General features: G+C 43.4%; 1 protein-coding gene across 1 annotated transcript in view; it reads left to right on the top strand.

Annotated features, from left to right (window-relative positions):
• LOC146855235 (cadherin-related family member 4-like) overlaps positions 1-19,883 on the top strand; it is a 767,858-nt gene that overhangs the window by 373,858 nt on the left and 374,117 nt on the right. Inside the window, exon 12 of the mRNA XM_085650585.1 lies at positions 6,928-7,073. Coding sequence (XP_085506711.1) covers positions 6,928-7,073 — 146 coding nt within the window. The remainder of the gene's footprint in view (positions 1-6,927; positions 7,074-19,883) is intronic.

Raw genomic sequence — 19,883 nt, 5'->3', positions numbered from 1 at the left:
TTGCTGAGGTCTAGTGTAGCAAAGCTACTGCTATGTATTGTGCATACTGCAATAAAGGGCTTGGTCTTGGATGCATGGTACAATGAGGTGCCACATTTGTCTGCCTCAACAAGTCTTGAAAATCGAACTGATGGACTACTACATTAAATCAAGTACTATGATGACTGTGTGTGATCCTTTTGCGCTTGAAAAAGACTCACAATTGATGGACGGAATGCTGAACAAATCAAAACATTCCCCCCAGTCAAGAGATCTGGGTTAAATCCATCATTCTTTTGCTCACCATGCTAACCCAGTTTAGACCTGGCCATATGCAAATCAGCCTTGACCCTGTGCCTCATGGGAACAGTCCATCCCAAACTGCCATGCCAGGTTCTCCCTGGACCGGAAACAAGCATCCTAGGACCGGTTTCAGGCTTTCAGCAATCATCAGCCAGGATAACTTGATTCCAGTGGCACAGTGAGCCCAGGACCCACTTCTGGGCATACCCGGCACACTTAGGACGAAAAAGCAAAATACTCACAATTGATGGATGAAATGCTGAACAAATCAAAACATTCACCCCCAGTCAAGAGATCTTGGTTAAATCCATCAATCTTTTGCTCAGCATGCCACCCCAGTGACCTGGCCATATGCATATCAGCTAGGGGTGGGCGGAATTTGCGAAAGTGACTTTCGCAAATTATCACGAAAATGTTAAAAATCTCCGCAAACACCCAGAAATATCGCGAAGATGCGGAAGTTTTTTTCCCGCCCGTTCGCTGTATTTTCTGCGTGGTCGCGGCTCGCCAACTTACCCATTCGGTTGCTCACGGGCAAGGCCATCTTGAGAAGAAAGACGTGATCGCGCGACGCATGACGTTACTGTGGGCGCGAACTGTCGCGAGACAGCGCAAATGGCTACCAACAATCCAACATCTCGTGGAGAACGCGACCAGATCGGGAAAACTTGTCGGCGAACGCGGGGATTCAGGTAAGGCGATCGCACGCGCGCGAGAATGTATTATTTTACAGCGCGAGCAAGAAACAAATTATCGCTAAGCTGTGGAATGCGGAAATGTTTACATTTTCGCGCTCTCCGCAAACGCGAAAATGTCAAATTATCGCAATTTCCGCGAGCGGAATGGAAATTTAGCCCAGGCCTAATATCAGCCTTTTCCCTGTGCCTCATGGGAATTTTTTTTTTGTTATTGGAAACAAGCATCCTAGGACCGGTTTCGGGCTCTCAGCCCTCATCACCCGAGTGGGAAGGGTATGACCAGACGTGGGTCCCGTGCTCTCCATGCCACTGGAATAAAGCTATCCTGGCTGAAGAGTGGTTCCCATGAGGCACAGGGTCAAGACTGATTTGCATATGGCTGGGTTCAAACTGGAATGGCATGATGAGTAAAAAAACTAAGGATTTAGGCCCAGATCTCTGTACTGGGGTACATGTTTGACATTATTCTGCATTCTGTCCGTCAACTGTTGGTTTTGCATTTCTCACCCCTAGTGAGAAGGGTATACCCAGACGTGGGTCCCGTGCTTTCCATGCCACTGAGTCAAGCTATCCTGGCTGAAGAGGGGTGAAACCCCAAAACCAGTCCAAGGATGCTTGTTTCTAGTCCAGGGAGGACTTGGCTTGGCAGTTCGGGCTGGACTGTTCCCATGAGGCACAGGGTCAAGACTGATTTGCATATGGCTGGGTTCAAACTGGAATGGCATGGTGAGAAAAAAAACGATGGATTTAGGCCCAGATCTCTGTACTGGGGTGAATGTATGACATTGTTCTGCATTCTCTCCATCAACTGTTGGTTTTGCATTTGTCACCCCTAGTGGGAAGGGTATGCCCAGACGTGGGTCCCGTGCTCTCCATGCCACTGGAATCAAGCTATCCTGGCTGAAGGGGGGTGAAACCCCAAAACCGGTCCTAGGATTCTTGTTTCTAGTCCAGGGAGGACCTGGCTTGGCAGTTCAGGCTGGACTGTTCCCATGAGGCACAGGGTCAAGGCTGATTTGCATATGGCTGGGTTCAAACTGGAATGGCATGGTGAGCAAAAGAACAATGGATTTAGGCCCAGATCTCTGTACTGGGGTGAATGTATGACATTGTTCTGCATTCTGTCCATCAACTGTTGTTTTTGCATTTGTCACCCCGAGTGGGAAGAGTATGCCCAGACGTGGGTCCCGTGCTCTCCATGCCACTGGAATCAAGCTATCCTGGCTGAAGAGGGGTGAAACGCCAAAACTGGTCCTAGGATGCTTGTTTCTAGTCCAGGGAGAACCTGGCTTGGCAGTTCGGGCTGGACTGTTCCCATGAGGCACAGGGTCAAGACTGATTTGCATATGGCTGGTTTCAAACTGGAATGGCATGGTGAGCAAAAAAATGATGGATTTAGGCCCAGATCTCTGTACTGGGGTGAATGTATGACATTGTTCTACATTCTGTCCATCAACTGTTGTTTTTGCATTTGTCACCCCGAGTGGGAAGGGTATGCCCAGACGTGGGTCCCGTGCTCTCCATGCCACTGGAATCAAGCTATCCTGGCTGAAGAGGGGTGAAACCCAGAAACCGGTCCTAGGATGCTTGTTTTTAGTCCAGGGAGGACCTGGCTTGGCAGTTCGGGCTGGACTGCTCCAATGAGGCACAGGGTCAAGACTGATTTGCATGTGGCTGGGTTCAAACTGGAATGGAATGGTGAGCAAAAAAACAATGGATTTAGGCCCAGATCTCGTTACTGGGGTGAATGTACGACATTGTTCTGCATTCTGTCCATCAACTGTTGTTTTTCCTTTTGTGCTTGAATCAGGCTTTATACTGCCAAGAGCATGCTCTTCACTAAATTCAAGTGACTATGAGGGATATCAGCTAGTAGAGTGTTGTCTGTATCTAGATTGTAAAGGGCAAGAGCATTGAAGACCCATTTGGTCTACTCTTCCTGGAAAGGACCTCACTCTTTGGAGTAGTTCAATTGATGTAAGCAGTCTTTCTCTTGTGTTTGATGTCAGGCCATAATCTAACATTAGTGTCAATGTAGGAATGCTTTGATGATCTCAATGAGTTGACAGGTACAGTTATCAAGATTAAAGAACAGCCAGTTTTGCAGTTTTTGTTGTTGGCAGTCACTGTCAATGAAGACAGATTCTGTTTTGATGGGGTGCAATAGGAGGTACACCCCAGATATCTAAACGTAGGTGCTGTTAGGCATTCTTTCAGATGATCAATGACACAGAGGGATGTGCATTTTCATTAATGCTGCCTGTCATCACAACAATTGTGAATTTTAATGTGTCTGTACGCTGCAGATACTTGGGTCTCTTCACATTATTGTCAGCCAGCAGGACTCCCATGAACTCCAAATGCTTTATGAACTTGTCTGCTGAAAGGATGAGGCCTTCTGGATGCTAAAGTAGATAGTCATGTGCTCGCATGTGGACAAACACATCTGGATCAGATGGGCATTGTTCTCAGGATGTACTTTGAAACATTGTAGGATTATGCATTTAAAGTTCAGTAGAGATGTCATATGTCATGTGGGTGTGAGGATCACTTCTGTTAAATGTTGTAGAAATGTCAAACAGAACAAGGAGGTAGGGTACACTATTGTTGTAGATATATAGAAAGACAGTAACTGTCTCAGTAGTTATTGTCTCTGTGGTGCACTGGGGTTTAAACCCAGACTGGTAGTCTTAGGTGTTTGCCAGTGCTTTTGATTTTATTGTGGACAACATGGGTCCTGTGAATGGTGGGATACACCTGGTGATGTCAGACAGCGGTGTTTTGTTAAGGTGCCGGCTGACCTTGTCAATATTATATTTGGAAAAATAAATACTTGACATCTACTTTGTTTTTGATTGTTTTCGTGGAGGAGTCATCAACGAGTTTACATGTTATTTGATCAGCTTGCACACAGGTGGAGACTTCCCAGCTGATGACCATATAATATTCAACTTTGGCCTTTGTGATACACCAACTATTGGCAGTGCACAGAACTTTCCAAGTCATTAGATCTTTGTCTGACTGTGTTCATCACTTCTTTTCCTGACCATTGCTGACTCATTTGCTGTTAGGTAGTTCATCTCTGTACCATGATCTGAAGGGAATTGGCTTTGCTGAGCGAAATATGACAGGACTGTGGATATTTTCTACTATTTGAAGATCATTGTTGAAGCTGTTATAGGTTCTTGTAATGAATGTTCATGTCCAATGTAGCTGGAGGCATATCAGGATATCATGGAAAATTTCTCAAGAAGTGCCATAAAGGTCTGGTCATTGTCTTTTATGGGTTTTACCTTCCTTGGCAGATGAGTTAATATTATCATTAATGTTGGTCCAGGCTACATGTTGTGATGGGTGTCAGTTGAAACCAGTACATTCCCATCTGTAGACAGTAAGAAATTAGGGTATTAGTTGAATGGGTGTGAATACTAACCTGAAATAAAAACTGCCGTCTTTTGTCTGAGAGAACACTTAAAGTCACTAAATTAACCTCAGCTCAACCCCTTGGTATCTATAGCACAGAGCAGTTAGGCTTAACTTAAAAGTAATGTGTAAATGTTAACACAGGACTCGAGCGGAAAAAAGTCAAAACACAACACAAGAAAACTCCCAAACCAATTTAGAATAATAGAGTGTATGTAAATAAATAAAATGACACAAAAATGACAAGAATTCCAATCTCAGGGATCACACGTTTACCCTTGTAATTTAGCTCCCAGCTAAGGGACACCAGAACATGCTCTACCCTATGCTCCTGGGCACTACCTATCCTAAGGCCATATTGGCCACCCCATTAAAGTTCCCACCAATAGTTAGTTTATTGGAACAGACAGAGTCCCTCTGCTTTTGTCCTGAGAACACTTAAAGGATGGGGTTGGAAATGGGGCAACTTGGGCCCCATTTCTAACCCTACTAGAACCTCCTCCTGAATTCTCAGAAGGTGAGTGGGAACGCTTTCCCCCGCCTTACTCTTGGACCTGTCTGTGTCTCCCTGAACATCTCCCACATTTTGCTGTGGAAAACTGAACCATCCTTCTAGCAGACACTCTCAGGTACCTTCTTTTGAACCCTAGCTCTGTGACATCAACATGCCTCCTTTGCAAGCTCCCTAGGGCATGTGAGCTTGCTGTCTATCAGGTGTTTCTAAAGACAGGGGTCCCTAGACAGTTTTGTATACTGATGATAATAAATATATTCTAAATAGGCGCTATATTCTTTGTCCAGCCGGACAGAATTTAATATTCAATAGATATATGACATAAGGTACACAGAAAAATTCAAGTGGGACACAGCCAGTGTCCTACTAACACAATTAGACAAACAACAATTAGGGAAGAGTTCAGGCAAGGAGGCTTGTCTGCATAACATTAAATATAGAAGACTTAAGTAACGTGGGGACACCATTGCACAATAGACTTTACAATATATTATATGCATATGGTATGCAGATTGTTGACGGCGTTTCGATCCCTTGGAAAAAATAGGGGTATTATCTTCAGGACATTTAAATACTCATGCATTAGTACATTTAGCTCAGGGCATTTAAGTAGTCATGCCTGTGTACATTCAGCAATTGTTGCGGTTGGGAGCCAGTATGCGGGGCAATGGTCGACAATGCGTGGTTGCTATGCAAGGCTCAATTCAAATTTATACATGGTGTTTGTTGTCAAGCGGTATGCATTATTGTAAATTTGAGGTATTTTAGTCAATATGTAATGAAGGACCCTGTTGTAGCAGATGTGCATGGAACATAGTGCATAGAGACTTAACATTAGTCATTCATCTGTCAGGAAGGCAATGGAGTGTTTTAGTTCAGGTGCAATATGACCCTTTCTGTTCAAGGTGAGTAGTAGTTCTATTGCCTGAATTCGTATTCTTTGTACTCAAATGCTTGTATGTACGACATTGCAGCCATCAAATTTTGACTTTATTAAATATCTAGTCATGTCCACTTGACTGCATATTTCTATTAGTGGCAGAAATTTGTAAAGCATGGACAGAATGAAAGTTGTTAATTGCATTAACCTTGGGGAAGCCGTGTCTAAATAAGGTTTAAATCATGTAATATAGAATTTTCACACGCAGTTAGTTACTTTAGTTCATCATAAAGGGCCCGATTCATAGAACTAACTTAATCCTAAACTTACTACCATTTTGGTATTCACAGAAGGCACTTCCTAAACTTACTAACATTTACTCATTTTGGTATTCACAGAAGGCACTCACTCATTTTGGTATTCACAGAAGGCACGTACTCATTGATGAGTAAGTACCTTCTGTGAATACCGAAATGAGTGAGTGCCTTCTGTGAATACCAAAATGACTAAATTGTAGCAAGTTTAGGATTTTGTCTTAAGTTAGTTCTGTGAATCGGGCCCTATGTCTGCATTTATATGTTTTAGTCTTGCAGCCCAAGCGTGACTTAGCGTTGAGTGCAAATAGGCTACGTGGAAACATCATGTGCATAAATGTATGTACATGTGTGCAAGACATGATGATGTACTGCTATTTGATATAAGGATGAATGAAAACTTTGTACATTCCTTGGCATACCTCCCAGGAGAATGTCGTGTGTTAGATGCTTGTGACAACTGCTACCACATGGTAGGTGCACAAGTGTTTATTTGGGCTCGTCTTCTTAGCATGAGTTTGAACGCTGGACTATGTAAGAGGTTAGAAGCTTGGGAGGAAGTATCATTGTGCTTTTGTAATGTAGCATGTTTCCACTGCTGTGTATTGTAAGCAAACAAGACATCTGCATTCCATGATCTATAGGAATGTGTCAATTTTTGTTCAGTGTTTCATGTTTCTATCAGTAGATCCATGGTTGAGTCGTCATTTTATTCTGTTGTTCGTGACACATCATTTCAGGGACTGATTTTTGACTGTTCAATATTTTTTTTTTATTAGAGTCCTTAACATATTTTCTACTCTTGTATTGCAAAAGGACTATACCGGCAAATCGAATCACATTTGCAGAAAATCTACCAGCAGGAAAAGTGATATATCAATTACGAGCAACTGATCGTGACATAGATGACATAGTACGCTATGAATTCATGGAAAATTACAAAGGTTTTTCAATTAATGAAGGTAAGCAAAATTTATACTTTATACATGTTTTCCTTTTAAGTGTAGGTTGGAGGACAAGATACACATAAAATATATCTATTTTATAGAATGCAAGAAAAGTTGAGATGGAATTTGAGGCGTGCCTCAAAATGACAAGGTGCTTTACACAGGACAACCCACATAAAAATCAGTGAAAAAGCCAAAAGGTCTGGCTTTTTGTAAGTGAAATTGGTTATCCAGTCGGTGAACGAGCTAATGGTTGGATGAATGTATTGTGTAAATGAACGGCTGGATGACTGATTGAGGGAAGGTCTGTATAGAAGACTATGGGCCTGATTATGATGTTGGGCAGAAAGTCATCAGACAGATCGTCGGAGAATTTCCGCCCAACATGATAGGTTCCCATCCAACTACCGTATTATGATACTGGCGGTCGGAGGGAAACCCGCAGGGGAATTCGGCTGAGCTTCCGATGGCCTCAAGGAGTCCAACGGGTCATTGATGGGACAAATAATCCCCAAATGGCGGAGGTGCATGCTCAGGCACCGCTGTTGGGATTATGATGTCCGTTTCCCACACCCTTTCAATGTTGGCCTTTCCGACATGGAAAGGCTGTTGGAAAGTGACTTTGGGGGCCCCTGTGATGCCCCCAAACATCCATGCATTGTGTGGTGTGGACCGCATGGTGCCTGCCACACAGCGCATGGATGTTTTAAAAGTGTATTTTTACTGTTGCGGCTTGTGTTGCAGCCCATAGCACAAGACGCAATAGTAAAAATACACTTTCCGACCACGGTCACATTGTAATAGTGGAAGCAGGACCACCGGCTCCTTGTCAGGCAGTGCATTTCTTCTATGATGATGGTTGGACGCTCGTCCATCTGACATTGTAGTCAGGGCTTAAGTGAATGCTTGGTATGATGTATGAGTGATTGAATGGATGATGGGGCCTTATTTGGAATGTTTGTGAAACCTGTAGCATGACTTACCAAATAAAAAATCAGATGTGCAGTGCAAGAGTGAGAGTGGAGGCTATCCAGATTGTCGTACCGCTCTCACCCCAAATGTTGAGCTGTGGAGAGAGGCCTCCTATTGCTGCACAGACACAGCTTGTCACTCTTGACCTTCACTAGAACTGTAGAAGGTATGCTTCTGCTGCTGAAGAGACTTCAGAGCAGTTTGCTGCTATTATCTTTCACTGGTACATGTGAATGATGTAGTCCTGCTGCTGCAGTGGAGCAGAGTACCAATTTGCACTCACCTTTAAATGGAGTTGTAGAGTAAGTACACCTGCTGCTACTGAGGCACCTGAGTACATTATATGCAGGTCTAATATAAAGGAGAGCAGCAGCACCACAGTTGGAAGAATGGTAATGCTCTGCTCCATGCCATGGGCTCCCAGTCTCCACACTGGCACCCATTAGAGGAATCTTATATGCCACAACAGTCTCATCCAGGACCTTTAGGACTATGATGATATGGAATGTCTGGTCCAATAAAGAAGACTGTCTAATGTCATGACTCACAGTTACAACTCCCATAACAGTGAACATTTGTGTGTGTTTGCTCTCAGTTATTCATGAACTATGGGTCTAGCCAATTTATAATGAATTATTTTGATATTTATAAAGGGCTACGTGTTGCCTCTTGGTCAGACCATATTTACCAGTTGTGCAGCCAGCGCAATGCACCGGGACCCAGAGGTAGGAGGGGGCCCAACTGCAACAGCCCTTTGAGCCCTGGGAGGGCCCCTAGGCATTGGACGTGAGTGTGAAGATAGGTGTTGATGCATCCCCAAAATACCTATGCTGGTGCTCCAAACGTGAGAGAGCAATAAATGCATTATTACATTTTGTTTTTAAATCGGCACATTTGCTGTGTGTTCAAAGACTGAGGTCAAATGTCAGTAATGTCTGAAAAATTGCTGCTTATTCTTTTTTTAATAAATGTTTTAAATGATTTCAGTATAATACAAAAAGTCACATCCAGATTAACTAGCATGTCACAATCACTATGACCTGCACTAAATGAAGCATGTATTACAGCACCCAAAAGACCTCACATAGCAGCTAAATAATCAATGCAGCGCCAGACTTATTACAGTGCGTCCACTCCCAATGCCCCCACCACTTGTTCCATATCCTGTCGTATTTTGCGGGGTAACTCTCACATCATATCCTGGCTTCTCTTAATAGGATCACCAGTCCACCCAGCATCACCACTGAGATAACGTAGGAGGCTCAGAAACCTTCCAGTGGGATGCTATATCAATTTGGCCACCATAATGGCCATACCCAGTAGAGCCCGGTTCGCTTGTGTGCCTCGCACTCCATCAAGCACCCCAACAATAAAAGCAGTGGAGAAAGTTCCAATTCCCATCCCAGCACTTCTGAAAGTTCCGTAGCTACAGCTTCCCAGTATCGTATTATGATGAAGCAAGACCAAACCATGTGGTAAAAGTTTGCAGGGGCCTCGGAGCAGCGAGACCATTGGGGGCTTGCAAGGAGACCTGCCTTAAGCAGACGGTCAGATATACCCAGTAGAGGTAGTATGTTTGTATCAGTCGGAGTCTGGAGGATGTTATTCAAACAAAATATCGAAATAAAAATATTGTGCTACCAAAATATCGTGTCCAAAATATCTTGATATGGAAATATTGTCTGCAAGAATATCGTTGTCATGAATATCTATTTAAGGTAAGTAATAGCGATTTTGAAATTATCGAAGTGATTAATATAGTTTACAGACATTTAGGTGCCGATTCCGATCCTGTAAAACCCGGGTACAAATGGTTGTATGGAGCGTTTTCTCCGTACGACTCGTACCCGGGAATTCCACCGTACAAACCAGCAAGTACGATTCGTACAGAAATACCATTTCCGTACGAATCGTAAAAAACACCGTACGGCTAAAAAATACATACAATTCCGATCCTGGACAGCACGTACGCGACGTCCGCACGGAGTCAGGCAGCGTTTTACGGACCAGCAAGTACGATTCGTACCCACAGCACTCCGCACGGCTATATTTTTACGGGAGCCAAAAAGTGCCGGAAAAGCTAAGTACGCCGCGATGAATGAGGAAAAGGGGGCCTGCTACATGACGTACACGCCATCACCCACATCGTACGTGTCATCATGTATGGTGCATACCCCAACATTGCATATGTACGGACCATACCCCCCACCCCCGTATGTACGGACCGTACCCCACACCCCCGCGTATGTCCGCACCGTACCCCAACCGTACCCCCACCCGCGTATGTCTGCACCGTACCCCAGGCATACCCCACACCCACGTATGTCCGCACCATTCCCCAGGCGTACCCCAATCCTCGCGTATGTACGGTCCGTACATACGCGAGGATTGGGGTACGCCTGGGGTACGGTCCGTACATACGCAAGGATTGGGGTATGCCTGGGGTACGGTCCGGACATACGCGAGGATTGGGGTACGCCTGGGGTATGGTCCGGACATACGCGGGGGGTGGGGGGTACGGTCCGTACATATGGGGGGTTGGGGGTACGGTGCGGACGTACGCGGGAGGGGTGGGAGGCTGGGGGGGCCGTACGACTCGTACCCCGGGCACAAGTGTACTCGGAGTAGGGCTCGTACAAAGGGGGCCCGCTACGCAACATTCACGCCATCACCCACATCGTACGTATCATCATGTACGGTGTGTACCCCAACATTGCATATGTACGGACCGTACCCCCACCCCCGGTATGTACGGACCGTACCTCCTACCCCCCCGCGTATGTCCGCACCGTACCCCAACCGTACCCCCACCCACGTATGTCTGCACCGTACCCCAGGCATACCCCCCACCCGCGTATGTCTGTACCGTACCCCAGGCGTACCCCAATCCTCACGTATGTACGGTCCGTACATACGCGAGGATTGGGGTACGCCTGGGGTACGGTCTGTACATACGCGAGGATTGGGGTATGCCTGGGGTACGGTCCAGACATACGCCGGGGTGGGGGGTACGGTCCGTACATACGGGGGGGTGGGGGGTACGGTGCGGATGTACGCAGGAGGGGTGGGAGGCTGGGGGGTCCGTCCGACTCGTACCCCGGGCACAAGTGTACTCGGAGTAGGGCTCGTACAAAGTTCGCTCCGTACGGAGCCTTTTCCATGCGCTTGTCTTTTCGGATGAGCGGTACGGATTGTACTTGCGCGCTCTGGCTTCAGTTTTCCGAACGACCGTTTGTACACGGGTTTTACAGGATCGGAATCGGCACCTTGGTGTGTGTCGATTTATATGTGTATAAGGGTGTGTTGCTAAGTAGCTACAATTATTTTAGGCATAAATAATTATTATTAATATTTTAACTAATACTGCATTATTTAACATGTGTACATAATATTATTTTAATAAAGACTTTTAGATATGTGCTGTGTACTTTATTGAAATATAGGGTAGAAAGCTACTTAAGTATTAACAAATTTAAAAATAGGTAATTATTTTTTTGTTATGTTATTTATTATTGAATGCTTTACTTGTGTTGTGTTTTTTAAATGTAAATAATATTGTATTTATTAGTTGTTATTATTTTGAGTATAGTTTTGTATTTTAGTTATTATAATATTTGTAGTAATTTATTAAATGTATTTGATAATGTACTACGTATTTATTTAAAATATATATTTATATTTATTTTTTCAACTTATTTCTTTTTCTAATTTACTGCTTTTTTTAAAAGATGTTGTTATGTTGAAGTGAATTAGTTTGTATTTCTAATGGTGCACTGACTGGAGTGGGAATAATACTTTTTACCCCTCCACAATCCAACACTTACCCTTCTGTTGCTCTGACTGGAGTGGGAATAATTAATTAATAATAGTTAATTTTACACCTCTGTAATCCAAGACTTTCCCTATTATTGAACTGACTGTACTGGGAGTAGTAAATTTTACCCATCTGCAATCCAACACTTTCCCTACTGTTGCATTGGCTGGAGTGGGAATGGTACATTTTACCCTCCCCACAATCCAAAACTTTCCATACTCTTGCATTGGCTGGAGTGGGTATAGTACATTTTACAACTTTCCACATCAAAAAGGTCGACATGGAACTGCTGTCAGAAAGCGCCATCAAATCCCAACTGTGGAAATGCTGTCCATTAGGGATTATGAGGCTCTTCCGGCTGGCTGACAGGCTCCTTGAGCCTGTCGGGACCAAGTCCAATTCCTCGGCCGGTTTGGACTCCGACCGCCGTCATTGCAATATGGAGGTTGGCATTCAAACCTACGATGTTGGTCAGAAAGCCTCCGAAATCAGACCATAAATATATTATATTTTTATTAAATTAATATTGTTATTTACAGCAATATGATTTTTCCGCTATTTTTGTACTTACCATTATCAGTATAAGATGACGATATTTTTGATTTCAATATTCATGTCCTGATATTTTTGTAGCACGATATTTTAGGAGGCGATATTTTGTCAGTGAACCCTGGAGATTCTAAGGTGTCTCAGTGTATGGGGGGCATTGATGACTAGTGTGCAGTATATCTGGGAGATATCACTAGTTCCTAGTGCAGCCATCATAAACTTTGCCTCAACAGGGCTAAATTCTGGGATTTATGTGCCGTGTAAGATGTGCAAATGCAGTGCATATATGAGGGCAGCAGTATGAGTTTTGGGTCCCTATATATTATGTCATTGTGTGAATGCAAGGGCCAAACCTTTTGGCTTTGGAAATGCTTTTTACGGTTATGGCTTTATTTTTTTTTATTTTTTTTTTTAGTTTTCAACACCTTTATTGAAGGAAAAACACAATTACAGCCTTACTTAGAATGCAAATACACACAAACAATAGATGTGGACAATATAAACCATTTCAGATACATTTAAGCAGGTTTATCCATAATTAACTATTACTATTTAAATTATTTGCCCAATCACTGAGTGGTTTCCAGATCGTTAAGCCCTTGATCCTCCCTCTTTTCCCCTTTTTAGCATAAAGGGCTTTCTCCAAATGAAATACATGTAGCAAACGCATTTTCCATTGCCCAAATGTTGGAGGTTGTGGATCAAGCCACGAAGAGGCAATACATAGTCTAAGTATAGACATTGAAATAAACAGAAACTCCTTACAGTCGTCCTCTGGTACAGATACCCCCAATAACATAAGTTGGGGAGATAACAGTATCCTCCTATTGAGAACATATTGCAGAAAAGAGACAATCTCCAACCTAAGTTTATCAAGCTCCGGGCATGTGGAAAAAATATGCACCAAATCTGCGCCCAAAGTTTGGCATCTGAAACAGTGAATACCCTCAGAGCCACCCCACTTAATGATTTTAGCGGGAGAGATATAGAGATCAAAAAATGTTTTAAAACACTGTGCACGTAGATTAGCTGTAGACAATACAGTATTAGCTAACACAATGGCATTTTCCAGGCAAGAGTCGGTAACCTCAAGTCTTTCCTGCCATTTGTTGGATTGCTTTTCAATATCGTCAGGTACCCCATCCATAAGTATCTCATAGAGCCTCGAGATTGTAGGAGGGTCACGGGCAGTGATAGTATCTAACAGCGGGATAGCGGTAAGCCCTATGGTACCTCCGGTTTTCTTAGTGATGAAATCCATTACTTGTAGAAACTTAAAAAAGTCGCTATTAGTAAGATTAAGTCTTCTTTTAAGTACATCAAATGAGGCTAGCTGGTCTCCATCCAGCAGGTCTGCTACATTACGGACTCCGGCCTGTAGCCACCGGTCAAAATATCGATCCAGCAATATTTCGGGGACCTGACTATTGTCGACAAATGGAGTGTATCGACTAAACCTGCCCATGCCTAATTTATTTCTAACCCTAGTCCAGATTTGATATGCGGTGACCAGAATCTTAAATCGAGTTCTTTTGTAATAGCTGGGCTCGTACATTTTTAAAAAGCATCCCCGTACTCCCGGGCCCATTAGCATCTCATATATGGTAGGCAAAGCATTAGGTAGCATATTCCTGTTATCTAGGGGTCGAAACAGGGGCCAATAATATTTAAGTGACGCAGCCATATAATATAATCTGAAATTTGGTAGTCCAAGTCCACCTCTTTCAATTGGTAGGGCTAAAAAACGATTTGCGCGACGCGTTTTTCTATATGAGCAGATGAATCTTGCTATCTCGCGCTCGATCAACTGAAACCATCTATTATGCATTTCTAAGGGTATTGTGCGAAAAATATATAGTAATTTCGGTAAAACTACCATTTTAACCAAGTTGCATCTTCCAATAATAGAGAGTTTCAAATTGTCCCATCGGCCCATATCCTTCTTGATTTTATGTAATACAGGGGTTATGTTTACATCAACTATCTCCTCAATTTTAGCCCTGACACGTATTCCGAGATATACCGCCTCCTCCACTATTCTATCATCTACAAAAGTCATATATTTGTTAACTAAGATCTGGGTTTTATCCCTATTAAGCCTATAGCCAGAAATTTGACCGAACTTCCCAGCCAACATTTCGACTTCAGGCAGTGCAGAGGACAGGTCCGACGTAACAACGGCGACGTCGTCAGCATATGCCAAGATTTTGATGTCCATATGGTTTATTCTAAAGGGAGAAATATGCTCAGAAGTTTCTAAAGCCCTGAGAAATGGATCCATATACAACGCATATAGCAAGGGGGAAGATGGACAGCCTTGTCTTGTCCCTCGTTCTATGGGAAACGTTTCAGAGGAGACTCCCATGATCTGTACCTGCGCTGATGGTTTATAATACAGAACCTGCATTGCCCTGATAAAGCCTTCCCCAAAATTGTTAGCTTTAAGGCATTTTTATAGATAGCTCCAAGAGACCCGATCAAATGCCTTTTCGGCATCTAAGAAAGCCACGGCTACTGGGAGTTTTAAGACATCAGAAGCATCAAGTACTGTAATAAGTCTTCTTATGTGATCCTCTGTCCCCCTTCCATGTATGAATCCATGCTGCCACCGGGAGACCAACCGCGGCATAACTTTGTTGAGACGGGAAGCGAGAATCTTAGAATATAGCTTAGCGTCACTGTTTAGAAGTGTTATAGGTCTATAGGAGCCCATATTTAGCGGGTCCTTGTCTTTTTTTAAGAATATAACAATATTTGCCGATCCCCATGAGGGCGGTGGGACGTCTCCCCTCTTTATGGAATTAAAGAGGTCAAGAAGCTCCGCTCCCAGCTCCTTAGAAAAGGTTTTATAAAATTCCACAGGTATAGCATCAGTGCCGGCAGCCTTAGATGATGGTAGATCAGATAATGCCTCCTGGAGTTCTTGATCTGTAAATTCCACATCGAGGAGAGGCGCCTCCTCGTCTGCCAGTTTAACTCTAGGTAGGAGCAGAGGATCCCAGCCCTCACTTGGGACCACTTCTGCAGAATACAAGGCTCTATAAAAATCTTTAAAGGAATTTCTAATCTCACCCTCATCAGTGACCAGAGCACCGTTCATATTTTTTATTTGACTTATATGGCAGGCAGAAATTTGTTGTCTGGTCCTAACCGCAAGCAGTCGCCCAACAGATTCGCTATATTCATAGCATTCCTGCTGTTTGACCAGATATAAACCGGCCGACTTGCTTAAATAAATATCATTTAAAGTTGATTTGGTCACCATGATTAAATCTAAAACTTCAGTAGTTTCACTTTTGCCTCTTATTTTTGTTATTAGATCAGACTCAAGTTGAGACAATTTCTGATAATGACCCTTCACCTGATCCGTATATCTCTTCCTACTATCCGCTCCATAGCTAATGGTCTCCCCACGGATCCAGGCCTTAAATGTGTCCCAAACCATACCTGAAGATGCCGTTCCCTTGTTAATACTAAAAAATTCATCCATCCTGCTTCTCATATAAATCTTATAATCTTGATCTAGTAAAATAGCCCTTTCAAATGACCATTTTTTGTGTTTATTTGCCATACAGTTAACAGAAAATTCAAAAATCAGTGGATTGTGATCAGATAAAACCCTCGGGAGTAGTTCAATTTTTGCGGCTTTAACAAGTGATGGTGAAACCAAAAAGTAGTCCAGTCTGGCACATTTTTGATGCGGGGATGAATAATAAGTGAAGCCTGGATCCTTGCCCCTTAATTTAGGCCAGACATCAATTAGCCCCATGTCTGTTATTAAACCATTTAGTGCCCTGCGTACTTGTGGTTTACGATCACTAGTTCCAGTATTGCCTACCGTTTCAGCCCCATTAATATTAAAATCGCCACACAGTATATACGGCTCTGGCCAAGACGGAAGCTCACTGGATAGGTATCTCAGTACTGAGGGATCATCTAATACCGAAGAGTAGACTGAACCCAGTGTGAATTGGCCAGACCCAGCCTTAATGACCATAAGTATCCATCTACCCAATTTATCCACACTTTTACGGTCACAGACCAGACTATTATTCCTTGATAGCACGGCAACTCCTTTTGTCCTGCAGTCCTGAGTAGTATATGCTAGCCTCTTAAATCCCATAGTATCTAGCAGGCTACAATCTTTATTAGATATATGGGTCTCTTGTAGACATAATAGATCAGCACCAAAAAATTTAAAGTCTTCTTGTGCCCTTCTTCTTTTATTCTTATCATTAAGGCCACATATATTAATAGTAGCTATGCGGAGATAGGGGCTAGCCATAATTACATATTATTGCTTCCATCAGTTTTATGTAAAGGCATAGTAATCTAGATCTAATTCTTTGATCAGGACCAAAGACAGCAATAAACCTGCTAAATTCAGAATTCAAATAACAGTTTAAAGAAAGACCTTGCACACATCTAACTGTACCGAACTTGCAAAAACATATTAAACTTCCATCGTTTAAGCCAAACAAAAAATTGTGTTTTTCCTCCCCCTCCCCCTCCCCCTCCCCCCCCCCACCTCTCCCTCCCCCCCCAAGGCCGCCCTAGGCAAGCCCCCTCCCCATCCCCGCCCCATCCCCCTAAACACAGCAAAAGGACCAAAGGGTCCCTAGTGATGTGGAGCAGGAAAAAGCTCCCCTGTAAGAATCCCAAAAAAAAAGAACAAAAAAAAACCCCAACAAGTAAGAAAAAGAAAAGAAAAAAAAAAAAAACAAAGGGGAAAGGGAATAATGATATTCACAACATCACTTATTAACCTGAGGGCACGAATCTCGCGACCTCACAGAGCACACCAGCTAATTATAATGTGTTTAGAAATTCTTTGGCCAAGATTTCGGATGAAAAAAACAATTGCTTTCCTTGATGCAATATTTTTAGTTTAGACGGATTCAGCAAAAAAACTTGCACACCTTTCGCCTGAAACAAAGGCATTAGTGAGCGAAGCTGCCACCTTCGCTCAACTGTGGCCTGGCAGAAATCTGGCCTAACGAAAAATTCTTGACCCTTTCCCCTTCTTTTCCGATTGGGCCTAGCTGCATTATAGACTGCTTCACGAGCCAAAAAATGATTAAAAGAAATCAATATGGCACGGGGTGGTACACTATCTTGATTTGGCTGCTGTCGGACTTTAAAGGGGAAGCGATGGGCCCTTTGTATTTCAGAGTCCCAGACCCAGCTCTTTAAATCCGGAAAAGCTTCAGTGAATAGTTCTGCCACAAACTGACGCACATCTGATGATTCAAGTCCTTCCGGAATACCAAGGACGCGAAGGTTATTCCTTCTCATTCGATTTTCAAGATCAGTGAGCTTCCAAGTGACGTCCTCCCTCTGACTTTTCAGGCTCTCAGTAGCCCCTCTCTGCGCGCTCAGCTCATCCTCCAGTTTTGACACCCGCTCCTCAACCTCACACGTCCTGGCCGCGATGTCAGCACACGTTTTGGCGACCCTTTTAATTGAGTTCTGTAGTTTGCGACAAGCACTCTGCGCCCTTAAGCTCTCCGCCCTAGTCTCTGATCTATGCGCCATGATGAGCTGGTATATAGAGTGAAGGGTAACTTCCTTAGGAGCCTCCTGCTCCATGCTGGGACCTGATCTAGCAGCCATTTGTTCATTAGTAAAATCAGCAGCACTGCCAGTAAACGAGTAGTCCCACACTAATGACTCTTTTATATTATTAGCTGAGGGATCCCCCAGATGCCCTTTTATCTTAACTTTCCGAATTGTGCCAGGCTCGTTAGTTGTTGTATCCTCCGTTTCCTCCGTCTGATTCTCATCCTCGAGAGAAGAAACACTTTCACTATCCCCATCAGGTGGATTTTTATCCAGACTGCCGTCGTCAGATGAGACTGAAGGGTCAGACATTGAATAAAATTTATCGACCACATCAGACTCCCTTATGAATTCAGAGCAGTTAATTACGGAAGAAATGGCACACGCCTGACTGGTTATACTACAGATATTGCTGTGTCCATTTTTCTCTGGCGTAGACACAGAACTAGGCGGCAAAACTACAGGGCCCAGAATGCATCTGCCACCATCAACAACACTCTGTCCCGACTCGCGGCCCACAGCCCCCTCCGATAGGGATGGAATCAATCCGGGACTGACATCCAACACCAGGGATGCGTTCGCTGCCGCTGCCGCAGCGGTGAGCACGGGTACATTTAAAGATTTACCTTCATCCTTTAAACGCTGCGGCTTGAAGAGTGGATGCAAGTCTGATTTCGCTCGAGCTGGTTTAGGCGTCGGTTCCTTCAGGTTGCTGTTTGCCGGGGGTTTCTTGATGCCTTTTACCGGACTGCTAGGGCCACCCGCAGGCTGGCGAGACTTGGCGACCTTAGGGGGAGCTTTGGGCGCCATGCCGATCACAGCTGACCACGGCGCCGGATACTTCCAATACAGGGCACGAAACAGACTGCCGGTATTACACGGAGGTCGCGGAGCTTTTTGCCGAAGCAGGACCAGCCGCCAAAGCATCACAGTTCTTTATTCAGGGATAGTTGATCTCCTTCCTAGCACATTAGCACATTAGCTGGGATCGCTGACAGGGGAGCCTCGGAGGTCCTGCTCACTCGGCTGTCTGACCAGCCGCCATCTTGCTGCCTCCCACGGTTATGACTTTAACTTAGAGAAATGCCTTGCAGGAAGTTGAATTACAATTGTGTGTTTATGAGAATGGTAGTGAATTTTGCTATGGCAGATGCAAACTTTGCCGAATAAGGTTAATTAGAGTTAGGGGAAGCTGGCAGCCTGAGATATCACCCTAGTGGAAACTTTACTAGGGTGACCTATTGAGGTGGTCCAATTACTATGCTTGTATCAAGGCCCATTGCAACCCAGCTACGCCACTGCTCTTGGTTATTTCTGCCAACTAGATGATTTACCAATATGCATGAATGAACTTGAAACGTGAAATGGTGGACCTCTATTGACTGGGTGTAGCTCATGTCAGATATGCTACATCTCAGTCATAATCTAAATGTGCTCCTCACCTTAGAAGAATACAGATAACAACAGCCTCTTATTGGACATATATGACAACTCTATTTTCCATTATCTTGAATCAATATACCTCATCCTTAAAGAAGAAGGTTTTTTTTCCCTTTGGATCAAGAGTAAGAAATCATTTTACTTTTTTGCCCCTGCCACCTACTTCGCTTATTCAAATTTACTTTTTAGTCATTCAAATAACTTTATTTGGGTTAAATAAACCATAAAAGTAAGACATTCATATACAATATATGCAAATATTTTGTCTTGAATTAATACAATAAAATATCATTTGACTCAGATAAACCACAATTTCTCATAAAATCATTAAAATACAGAACTTTAAAAATCTACAAATATAAGCATGAGATGTCAGTTTGTTTATGATTCATACCGTTTCAATTATTACAAAAGCATTCCTGATAAAATTTATAACTACAGTGCAAATTGCTTCATTCGATAAGGATAGTAAAAGATTAAAACCCTACTGA

Source organism: Triturus cristatus, chromosome 4_1, assembly GCF_964204655.1.
Source record: "Triturus cristatus chromosome 4_1, aTriCri1.1, whole genome shotgun sequence".
NCBI classification, from domain to species: Eukaryota; Metazoa; Chordata; class Amphibia; order Caudata; family Salamandridae; genus Triturus; species Triturus cristatus.
The sequence above is the reverse complement of the archived record's forward strand: the minus strand, read 5'-3'. Positions and strand labels throughout refer to the sequence as shown.